The sequence below is a fragment of the Loxodonta africana genome, chromosome 6 (genome assembly GCF_030014295.1).
Source record: "Loxodonta africana isolate mLoxAfr1 chromosome 6, mLoxAfr1.hap2, whole genome shotgun sequence".
NCBI lineage: Eukaryota > Metazoa > Chordata > Mammalia > Proboscidea > Elephantidae > Loxodonta > Loxodonta africana.
The window spans coordinates 47,058,259-47,071,089 of record NC_087347.1 but is presented as its reverse complement, the minus strand read 5'-3'; the positions used below and the strand labels follow the sequence as shown (position 1 = coordinate 47,071,089).

The 12,831-nt window shown below is 36.8% G+C and overlaps 1 protein-coding gene across 1 annotated transcript in view; it reads right to left on the bottom strand.

The window, feature by feature from the left end:
• Nucleotides 1–571: 571 nt before the first annotated feature.
• SATB2 (SATB homeobox 2) overlaps nt 572–12,831 on the bottom strand; it is a 195,123-nt gene continuing 182,863 nt past the window's right edge. The window contains exon 10 of the mRNA XM_023542575.2: nt 572–1,565. Within this exon, the coding sequence (XP_023398343.1) occupies nt 1,104–1,565 (462 nt within the window). The 3' untranslated portion in view covers nt 572–1,103. The remainder of the gene's footprint in view (nt 1,566–12,831) is intronic.

Genomic DNA, 12,831 nt, shown 5'->3' with positions numbered 1-12,831 from the left:
ACAACAACAAAAACAAAAAAAAAACACAGTAATGACGAACAACTTTTAAATGAGCAGGCTTATTAAGATTTGAAGCCACGAGCAGGTAAATGAATTTCACAACAAAATGTGGCTCATACTATGAATTTCATATGTCCAACATCAAAATGTCATTTTATCAAGACTGCAGTAATGGACACGTTTTCTCTGCACTGAACTTCAGTTTTACTCATTTGGAATTTGACAAAAATGCATCTCTTCACTACAGTAATGACAAGTTGAATAACGGAACACATTGAGTCATTGTAAGTGTGCATTGTGTCTTTTAAGAGTAATTTGACTTGCATCATTTTAAGGTGCCCTGATTTTTTCCTTTCTTTTTCTTTCTTTCCTCCTTTCTCTTCCTTTTTCTTTCTCTTTCTGTTTTTATGGCAGTGTTGATTTATTTTGTTAAATACATACCTCAAAAATTACCCATCAAGCTGCCAGATAGGAAGCAATAGAATTAAAAAAAAAAAAAAAATCAGGGACAAACACAGAAAATAAATAGGAATTCAAAAATAGTCACCCCACCCTGAGAGCAGGCCGCAGTTTATCAAAAAGCCAAAGCGACTCACTGTGAAGTGGTTTTTTTTTCTTTAATACATAAACAAGTCTTTTCTTTAAGAACTCATTTCACAGTCTATTCTTTCAGATTGTAAAGTTCTCTGTCCCATGCAATTTTTATATATATATGTAAATATATAGATATATACATATACACACACACACTTGTAGCTTCCTTCATTGGTTTCGTAGGTCTTTTCATCCTGAAACTTGCCTGATGTCTCTTCCATAAGTGCAAGGATAATGAAGGCAGAGTCTCCTGTGATTATAATTACTATGACCCAGTCCATTGTAAAACTGTAACACTTTAGTGTCTTTGCCAAGGCGATGTCTGATTCGGAAATACTGAACTTACTCAGTTTACAGGTGTATCCTGTGCCACAGAGAAATGTCCATAAGGATAAGAAAAACAAAACAGACAAAAATAAAGCAAAAAAAAAAATTTTTTTTTTTTTTTTAAGAAACTAAAACAGAAAATCCTTGGACCGATGTATTGCTTTGCCTAGATGGAGTTCACATTATCTCTGGTCGATTTCCGCAGGTGCCGCTTTGCTTTTGTCAGCGTTTTCCTCCTCAGCCTCCACTTTGTACATCTCCTCAGAGCCTTCCTCGCTGTCATTCTCCTCAGACTCTGTCAGCAGCTCCTCGTCCTTATACTCAGCCACATCCACCGCGGAGCCCAGGTGCTCCTTGAGCTTCCCATGATGCTTCACGTGGTACCGCTGGTTCTGGAAGAACTTGATGATGGTGTGTTTGGGGAGATCTAGCTGGGCCGAAAGAGTGTGGATGGCTTCCTGGTCAGGGTACAGGCCTACATCATGAATAAAGCTTTGGAGGATTCCGAGGGCTTCTAAGGAGATCTTTGTGCGAGACCTGGGCTTTTTGGCACAACTGTCTTCAGTTGAAGGAGGTGGGGGAGGTGCTTCTTCTCTGGGAGGGGAACTCTCCTTGGCCGGCTGAGATGGTTGTCTATGAAGGACCTGATAATCAAAAAATAAATAACTAAATAAACATTTGACTTGCAATTTTCCGTTTCAGAAGCCACCAACCTTCTGAAATACGTATAGTCTATCTAGCATTGGATGGCAGCAGTGGTGGTTAAGTGGCAGAATTCTTGCCTTCCATGCCACAGACCGACCCAGTTAGATTCCTGGCCAACACACTTCATGTGCAGCCACCACTACCCGCCTGCAAGTGGAGGCTTGTATGTTGCTATGATGCTGCACAGGTTTCAAGGGAGCTTCTAGGCTAAGACAGACTAGAAAGAAAGGACTGATGATCTCCTTCCGAAAATCAGCCAATGAAAACTCTACTTCTGGATCACAATAGTCCTATCCACAACCAATCATGGGAATGGCACAGGACCAGACAGCATTTTGTTCCATCGTGCGTGGGGTTGCCATGAGTCGGGGGCCATCTGGGAAGCAGCTAACAACAACAGTATCTAGCACTGGAGTTATGCTATAGTGGTGTAAATTCGGGTGTTTGGAAAACTTAGAATCATTTCTGGAGATTCAGAATCTTATCTACAGAACATGGAGTTTAATAACAGTAATGTTTACTAACATTTATATTCTGAGGCATAAATAAGTTTAAATCATTTGTTGGCCAAGGTCATTTGAATTAAGCAGCCTGACTTCAGAGTGCTGGTAATCACCAGGACGTGTCACCACTCTCAAGGCCAGTAACAAAGAAATTGAGCCCAGAGAGAAGGCGCAGGCTCTACAATCAGACCTCAGGGATTCAAGTCCAGACTCTTCCACTTAGCTGAGTGTCCTTGGGCAAGTCACTTGATATCTTTAAGCCTCAATTTCACTATCTATAAAAGAAAGATGATAAGGCACAGACCTCCGAGGAATGCTGAAAGGGTTAAATGGCAAAATGTATGTAAAACACAGTGCTTGCTTTAAGTCAGGGGTTGGCAAACTTTTTCTATAAAGGGCCAGGTAGTATTTTAGGCTTTGTGAGCCATCCAATCTCTGTTGCAGCTACTCAACTATGCTGTTGTACCGTGAAAGTAGCCATAAGTAATATGTAATAAAAGAACATGGCTGGGTTCCAATAAAACTTTATTTACAAAAACAGGTGGCAAGTCGTATTTGGTCTATAGGCCATAGTTCACCCCCCTCTGGTTTGGAGCGAGCATCCAGTTGTCATTATTACCATCAGCCTATAATTATTCTCAGGCTGTTACAGGGGAATAGTGGGTAGTTAAATCAGACAATCAATCCTCTGCAACATTAGAAACAGCTTCTTCATTTTCTTTTAGTTCTTATTTTGAGCCTTAAACACTGTTTTTAAATAAAAACTTCCAAATTAATGTAAAAATATAACTGTTATTTAAATTCTGAATTTTAAATGATCATTTTATATTCATACAAATGGATTACTAATCATCTGTTTTGTGTAGATTTCCTAATTGCTGGTTTTTATCCTTAATGTCAAGATTTTTCAATTGTTGTAACTAATTCCAAATTCTCTTTTATCTCTACCTAGCCCCATTTATTAAAAAAAAAAAAACAAATCTCTAGTTAGTTGAGCTTACCCTCGATCTTCATAACTGCTTCAACATTATCTCTCTGATTAGAATAATTTCCCATACATTACTTATTCATGAGCTTTTTTAATCGGACTAAAGAAAAAATGCAATACAGGGGAGAGTGTAGAAAGCTCCGTCTCTGCTCTCACCATAGGCCTATCTGAGAAGGCCTTCATGGAGACAGGAAGGGAGCAGCAAGGCACTCCAGCCACTGCTCACCCCTTACATCAGTGGCAACACACTATAATTAAAAGGCTACTGTGATCATCCCATTAAAAAAAGTATTATGTCAATTCCAAAGGCAATCTCACATTTCCTATACTCAGATCAGTGCCTAACTTTCTGGACCCTCCTAAGACATTTTAGAATAGTGAGTTCACTTTTTAAAAAACACAGTCTACTCATTTACCATTCGCTCCTGTTTTAGTGATCTTTTTTAAGTTAGAGTAACAAATCAAATATTTTCCAGAATTCAGTGGGAAATCGGTCCAATCAGTGCAGAAGAAAACACGTCTAGTTAAAGAACCACCTGTGCCACCGTCCTCACCACTGTTATTACCCCCACCACACACCACCCACATGGCCCCAGTTTGTAGCTCAGAAACATCGGCATCAAAGCAAGCATTTAAGAAAAGAATATCTCTGTCACATCCCAGTTTAAGACCATCTGATGGAAAAATAATTTCCCACCAATATGAAAATATCAGTCTTCTACTTAGAACTTTAATAAATAGTAGAACAAATACAATCATCACCTAAATAAGGTAAACAGAAACGATAAACAGAAGAGGTTGAAACTTTTCAAGTAATAATCAAGTAATGGTCAAATAATCAGATGGAAATAAGAATATCTGTAATAAAAAAGTTGACTGCTGGGGCAGAAAGAAATCTAAAACACTGAACGATAAAACAGTGGCACTAAAAGCCCATATAATGTGGACCAATTAAAATGAATGTTCTTGGCATTTTCTTTACCACTTTCAACTAAGAGTAAACTCATGTGGTCCGTTGTGGTAAGCTGGCATCAGCAAAAAAGTGAGAGCTACGTTACTTAAACATCCTAATTATACCCGGCAGGGAAAGTACAGCTCCATGGTGGGCCTGTGTGGCTCACGTCAGCCTTGGTGGCTGAAAGATATTTGCTCTGAGGCCATAATCTGGGCAGTCTGCACACTGTAATAAATGAACCTCCATGTCAACAGGTGAGGCTTTTATTTCATGGTGAAAGAGAGCGACTGAAATGATGTACAGAATACATACTTAAAGAACACATACTCAAGCAGGAATATGACCCCCCCCCCATTAGAGCAATTGCGTTAATTGAAAAACAAAAGAGAATTAAAATACCCCATTTTCTAAATTATGCTTGCCTTCTGTAGTAAAAGACAGCATAACGGTTCCATTTAATTGAATAATTAGATTGGGTCTTTAGGGGTTTTCCATTGTGCATTGGTTAGATTTAAAAGGATTTTCCAAAACTATACTTTGAAGTTACTATAATCTTTCTGCATGATAAGGTTCGTTCTCCTTAGGTCCAACCAATTGGCCTATTGCACCTCTCCTTATTCTTTAGAATCTACTAGTAGGAATACACATGTACAGAGAAGCCACACGTGAAATACAGAAACAATAATATGTACCATGTAATAAATGCTTAATCCGTGTCAGGCACAGTTTTAAGAACTTTACATGGATTAAATCGTTTAATCCTCATGGTTCCTGACATAGGTTGTATTTGGATCAAGAACAAACTGGAAACATGTAACATCTCAGGAGAACCCTCTAAATTGGAAATTATAAACATAGGCAGCTGAGAAAGTAGATTTCAAGGCAACAATGGCAATAATACTGTCCATCACAGAAAAGGGAGATGCTTCTCAGACACGTAACAGAAATATAAAAATAAAATCTAAAAAGAGCAATAACTAGTTTCTGGTCTGACAATATTCTATAGTGAATTGGGCAGTAAGATAATATTTACATGAAGAAGGTTAAGTGATATTTCCAGGACCTTTGAACAGATAAGGAAAGAACAGCCAAAATACAGCATAACATAAGGGGCAGCTCCAAACTGAAACCGCCTTGTGAGTGACTAAAGGACTTGCAAATTCTCCATTTCACTGCCGTTTTTCTTTGGTATAACATCCTTTCAACCACACCATGGATAATATCTGAGATTAAAAGATTCCCAGTTATCTGTCCCAACTATCTTCATTCTCCCAAAATGTTCAAATTACCCCAGGCAAAGGATCATTTATTGTCTGCAGTCAATTTCTAGTAAAAAAAAAAAAAAAAAGAAAAAGAAAAACTACTTGAATTTCCTCTCCAGCCAATTGCAGTAGCTTATTATTATGACAAAGAATTCTTCTTGATAAGGAGTACTGCTTTTTTCTACTTGTGAGCACTCTGAGCAAAACAGAGCAAAGCCTAATGCTTACAATATGGTCTCCTTTAGACCTGAAGATCAACTCAAATCCCCTCCTAAAATCCTTCCATCTAAAGAGCAGGATCAAGTCGTCCAGTCTTCACTCTCTCACATCTAGAATAAATAATGTCAACTCTTTTAAGCCTCCCCTCATAGGACAGGTTTCTGACCCCCTATTTCATCAAGTTTTAGATGTTCTATCCGACCTTCTCAGAACATGTTCTCAATTTCTTGTTAGCTAAAATATATCAAGTTTGGTCCCTGTACCAAGTAAGTCCCCTCTGAAACTTTTAGATGAAGTCATGACGCTGATTCCTACTGGATGGCTCAGTTCCTCAGCTCATTTTACAGGTTACGTATCTATTTCTGGTTGTTTGATGTTTTTATAATCACAAAACTCACAGTAACTTCAGTTGAGACAGTGAACACTCTGCCAACTGAATAGAGATAGGCTTTTCTCTAATAAATTCTTCACATACTCAGATTATTGTTTTCTGGGATTTCCTTTAAGTTGAATCAAACATCCTCACAGCTATTTATGTAAAACTGTCCAAGTTCACAGGCTTTCCAGACTCATCCTTTTTCCCTTTTCCAAAATGGGCTCAATAGTTGCCTTCTTCAGTTCCTAAGGTACACCATCTCTCTTTATGCGATCTTCCCAAATGACAGAATATATCGTTCTGTAAAGATAGCTATCCATTTCTTTTACTCTTAACCATTGCATGACAAAGCCTGCCAATTCACACTAGATCTATTTTGGTTTGGATTTTTCTCCATTACAATTGAATTTAAGTTAATCTAGTCAATAATTCATTTCTGAACATTTCTGTAACCAAACAAAAAGAGAGTATCAAAAGGTTAATGTAAAAGCCTCCCTCTTTTTAGTATCCTCTATTGTCACTAAGAGTTGGAATCGACTTCACAGCAACAGGTTTGTTTGGGTTTTTTTTATTGTTGATTCTTCTCTATGACAACTGGAGCTCACAGTAGTAAGCAGCTTCAATACTACTGCTACTAATAGTAATAATAGGCATTAGAACTCATGAAATGCTTAAGTGCTTTAAATATGTTTTGTGTTATTTAACGCTCACAGTAATCCTGAAGGTAGGTATACTACCCCCATTTTATGATGGGAAAACTAGAGTTCAAAAAAAAAGAGTTCAGAGAGTGTAGGTAATTTGACAAGGTCGCATAATTTGGAAGTACCAGACTGGGATTCTAAAACATGTATGTCTGATTTTAAAGCCCATGCCCCTAAACATTATGTTCTCTGTTTTCTATGAGCAAGATTACATAGGCAAATTGAACTGAGAATCTAGAAGAAAGGAGACAGGCCATAATAAAATACCAGGTAGTAATAAACACAATGGGCAAAAATAGAGCAAAGCATGAGGAGGAGAACTGGAAGGAGGAATAAATATTTTAGATAAGGTGACTCAGGGAAGGCTCCCTGAGGAAGCAGTATTTAAGTAGAGGCCTGAACGAAATGAGGACTAGGCCATGGAAGCAGAGCATTCCAGACAAAAGAAACAGCAAGCACAAGGGCTGTGAGGCAGGAAAATGCTTGGTATATTGGAAAAGCAGCAAAGAAGCACACATAGTAGCCTTGTGCTGCCCAATATAGTAGCCCCTAGCCATGTGTGTCAGTTCACACTTACATTTAAACTAACACTAAAAAAAAAAAAAAATTAAAATCCAGTTCCTCAGTCACATTAGCCACATTTCAAGTACTCAGTAGCCACATGTGGCTATTGTTTAATACCACATTAGACAGGATTGTCAAGGATTTCATTTTACTTTGATTCACAATCAACACCCATGGAAGCGGCAGCCAAGAAATCAAAGACACATTACACTAGGAAAATCTGCTCCAAAGGACCGCTTTAAAGTGTTAAAAAGCAAAGATGTCACCTTGAAGACTAAGGTGTGCCTGACCCAAGCCATGGTGTTTTCTGTAGCCTGATACGCATGTGAAAGCTGGACAATGAATAAGACTGAAGAACAACTGATGCCTTTGAATTGTGGTGTTGGGGAAGAATGTTGAATACATTACGGACTGCCAAAAGAAAGAACAAGCCTGTCTTGGAAGAAGTACACCAGAGTGCTCCTTAAAAAGCAAGGATGGTGAGACTACGTCTCACATACTCTGGACATATTATCAGTAGGGATCAGTCCCTAGAGAAGGACGCCATGCTTGGTAAAGTAGAGGGTCAGCGAAGAAGAGGAAGACCCTTAGAGAGATGGACTGGCACAGTGGCTGCAACAACGGGCTCAAGCATGACAACAATTGTGAGGATGGCGCAGGACAGGGCAGTGTTTCGTTCTGTTGTGCACAGGGTCACTATGAGTCAGAACTGAATCAACCAACGGCATCTAACAATACAACAACGACATATTGGACAGCACAGATGTAGAGTACTTTCATTATCATAGAAAGTACTGTTGGTGAGCCACACGCTAAAGAGAAGAGAACCAGGAGGAGAAATGATGATGGAGGTAGCAAGGGCCAGATTGTGCAGGGCCTTGGCAATTCATTGCAAGGGTGATGGAAAGCCATCACATGAACTACAATCATATAATCTGATACAGCCAAAATATAGTAAGACTTAAAAATAGCTACTTTTACCAGAGAGAAGAAAAAAGATTCATGTATCTACACACTAAGTTAGAAAAACCGAGCTTGTAATATATTCCTGGCAACAGAGTATCACAAATAGCAACATAATCATAAAAACAACCAGAAGGTTGTATTGGCGCTTCCTCCTCAGGAGAATGGCTAATTTATATTTAACTAATGACTGCCTTCTTCATTAGGGCTGCTTACCAAATCTAAAAAGAATTATGTTTAAAAAACCAGCCTTGGGTTAAAAGAGTAAAAAAATACCCATTTATCAAATATTTATAAAGTATCTAAATAGCTAAGAAGCCCTGGTGGTACAAAAGTTAAGCTCTTGGCTGCTAATTGAAAGGCTGGCAGTTTTAAGCTACCCAGCAGCTCTTTGAGAGAAAGACCTGGTGATCTTGCTCCCATAAAGATTAGCACATTGCTGTCAAGTTGATTTCAACTGGTAGTGACCCAATAGGACACAGTAGAACTGTTCCATAGGGTTTCCAAGGCTATAAATCTTTACAGAAACAGACTGTCACATCTTTCTCTCATGGAGCAGCTGGTGTGTTTGAACAACCAACCTTTCAGTTAGCAGCTGAGCGCTTAACCACTGTGCCACCAGGGCTCCTCCTGTAATGATTACAGCCAAGCAAACCCTATGGGCAGTTCTACTCTATCCTATGGGGTCGCTATGAGTCAGAATCAACTTGACAGCACCCAGCAACAACTACAACAGTTAGACTTATTAATCTGCAAAACTTTCTGAAAAGTAGTCTTATATCCAACAATTAAGTTGTAAATACTTACATGTTTAAATAATTTATATAGAAGTATAAATATAAGCAACTTATATAGAAAAACAGATAACTTATTCGTTATTCCTACGACATAAATAGAAAGTTAAAAGTCTAATAAGTTCTTATTTATTTGCTGAAAGTTCTCTGAGATGAAATATGACATTTATGAATATAAATGGACATGAAGATGATGATGAAGAAACAGAAGTTGTAAATATATTCAAAACATCAACTTCAAAATAAAACTTGACCCCTCCCTGCCCAGTCACAAAGCACAATCATAACATGGTCACGCATTGTTTCAAAACTGCCTTCAAATCTGAAAATTTTGAAAACAAAAGAACGAAACGGTAGGAAGAAAAAGTTGACTAAGAAAGAGGAAGCACCTCCTCTTAAAGCTCCCAGTGTTCACAGAGATGGTGAAGGCCCCGATGAGAACCAGCTGGGAGCCATGTGTAAAATATAATGGTTCCTGCCTGCAGGGAAGGAAGCCAGATCCTGAATGATTAAGTTTAGGAAAGTATATAATTCACTGTATCATTATGGGGTGAACTGGATTACTTATAATAAGCCAAGACTTTGTGGTCTTTTTTATATAGAGAAAATGAGAAATTATTAAGGAGGTGAGTGTATGGGGTGGCGGATGAAGTAGAGTAGTAGATTAAAATGAAGTTTCCCAGGTGGCTGCATCCGCCTCTCCTTGACCAGCCTCACCCAAAGGGCTGACTTGGCGTCAGGTCCTAAAGGGTAATGGTTAATTCATTTATTTTTGGTTAAGAGCAGGATTTCATTGTCTTCTTTAATTTTCCCTCATCTATGACAAGAGGATACAAAATAGCTGATTCAAAAAAATGAAAGCATTCTTCCACTGAAAATTCAGATAAAATATATCATTCATGGGCAATAAGAATAATTACTTGGAAGCCATATGCAGAACTCAATACGAACTTGTTAAATAAATGAAAGAGTAGTTATTTTAAAAATATACTCTATATAAAATATCATATAACTGTGGTATTTGTCTTAAGTTTAACAACCTAGTTCTACCCCCTAGTATTCTCCTTCTTCAAAACGAACAATGTAATTTTGGTTCAAAATTTTAGCTGGGAAAACTTAGCATTAATAATATGTAAATATTATTGAAACTGTAGGGTCACTATGAGTCGGAATCGACTCAAGGGCAATGGGTTTTTTTTTATTAATGTAATAATGCAATATTGTAATGTAAATATTATAACTATTAATCTAATACTGTAATGTAATAGTATAATGTAAATAGCAATTAATATAAATAATGCAAATAATCAATAATAATATAAATATTAATATAACTATATATATCTTACCTATTGGATAGTGAGCTATATACCGCCACACCATATGCTTGGCACACAGTAAGTGATCAATAAATCTTTGTTCTGCTAAACTGAATTAATTCCATATTCTCTCTTCTTTTCTTTCAGACCAGTTATTACTCTTATTCAACACAATTAGTTATTATTTTTCTTGTTATTATTCTTCTGCAAAACAATGTTTAAAAGAAAAGAAGCTATCACTTGTTATAAGGACTGAGAACCAGGATACAAAGTAAGATGGCTGTCCCAAGAAAGAGCACTTGTTTGATTGTTTCGGTTGCGAGCTGAGCTAGCTGCCTTGGCCATAGAGCATCATTTTTACTCGAAAGAACAACTAACACAAACTACGGTCATTTGGATTGGGTAACTGGCAGGTATCTTCTGGAAAATGAATGAAGTGAGCCTGTCACATAGGAACAGATTTGTTGCCAATGATAAAATTTGACCTTTCAAATAAAAATTGGCATTCTTGAAAACTTGTAGCTGCCACCATGAGCTTGACAGCTTCCCAATACTTAGACATTTCTGATGACATCATCAGTGATTTAACAAATGTGATTTTTTTTTAATATTGTATAGTGAAACGTGTCAACATTTAGAAGATCTGTGTAAGTCAATAAACCATTATTTTCCAAATGACTGATGGATGATGGTACAAAATCATGCATAGGGAAAAGATCCATTCAAAGTGCAAGGCAGGAGAATGGATTCTGAAGTAACAAAGTACGAGAAGAGAAGTACCTTGATAAGGTTTCAGATTTTACTTTGCAACTCATCCCTAAGGAACTAATGCTTGCAGAGTTTTGCCACAGTAGTACAATGATCTGGAAGGCTATTAAAATGCTCCTTTCTTTTTCAATTACATGTCTGTGTGAGGCCTGAAATCCAGTTGTCTTCTTTTAAGCAAGAGAGTAAATATATCTACAAAAAAATTTAAAAATTCCACTCTTCTATTTTTTGAAATACAGATATTTTACATAAAGTATATATTATTTGTGTCTATATGTATATATCAAATACAATTATAATTGTGGATATATGTATATATAATTATAATTCTCTTAAAGATAAATAAAAATTTAAAAAATTTCTCAGTATTAATTTTTAATATAAGTAATTTTTGATAGCCTTGGTGGCACAGTAGTTAAGAGCTCGGCTGCTAACCAGAAGGGCAGTTCTACTCTGTCCTACATCTTTGATGTCCTCAATGCTTTTTAAGAATGAAAAGGGTCCTGAAGCCAAAAAGTTTGAGAAACTCTTCATACATGAATCGCACTCAACACATAACTCTGCTTTCCCCATAAGGAAAACCAAACACTTCTCATAAAATTCAAAATGGACCACACAGTTAAAAACACCCTTACTTAAGCCAAGTCACTGAGGAAAGGGTTGGAAAGTGAGTATAGAAGAATTCGCACATGCATTACAACTTGCCTTTTGACTTTATCACTCAAAGACATTTTCACAGGCAAATCATATTCTCCTAGATACACAACTCAGCACTATTTCTAACTTCAAATGATGTTACTTGAGGTGGCATTTATGGCTGTAATTTCACATCCTAACATTATAAGACTTATTAAAAACCATGGTTTAGTTTTGTTGCTTTTTTTTTTTTTTTTGGATTATACAGTATCCTAAGGTCAAAACTCAGGAAATCTGTTATTAAAAAAAAAAAAAAAGTATCCATGAAGTGATGACAAATTGCAGGCTACAGGTGTTAGATTACATTTTGACTCCAGGCAGGTTTAATATAAGTTGGTTTCCTTTTACAATTGCTCTTTGCACATACAGCTATAGGTAGGGGATTTAAAAACAGAGAGAGGGAGAAAGGATAAGGAAAAAAGAGCAGTGCTCAATAACAGAAGACCATGTCAAGAGAAATCAATACAAACAAGCAAAATGGTAGGAAGTCTGACATGAAAATATGTGTTCAATTTCATCCAGCCTTAGTCTGAGCTTCCTTTAATATTGTAACAAAAATGCTATTGGAACATCGTGTATGTTTTTAGTGCAGTTTAATAATTGTTTCTCAAAATAAATACTTTGGTCAAAGATAAAAGCATAAAAACACTGTGACACAATAATCTGTTAAAATAAACTTGGGGGTTGGAGGAAGCATGGTTATTAAAACAGCCTTTGGCTTATATCATTTCCTCTTTAGTAATAAATGGAGAACAACTATACCAACAACTTTGGTATATTTGGGAGTAAAAAAAAAAAAAAAAAAAAACACGTTGCAGCCATTAATCTTATTATTGAGAGTGGCCAGAAGATGGTAACATTGAAAAGATAGCTGGATTATCTGCTTCTTCAATATGAGAAGATGAGCTTATAGAAAGTAAATTAAGCACAGTAAAGATGAATATCTCAGTCAAATAGACACCAGGACAGCGTAGAAAACAGTCATCTCTCCAGTTAGAACTTAAGAGAAGGAAAACATGGATGCATATTGAATTTAATGATAAGTGTATATTTCCCTTCGTTAGCATCATCTGATAAATAGGTTTACTTGACCATTT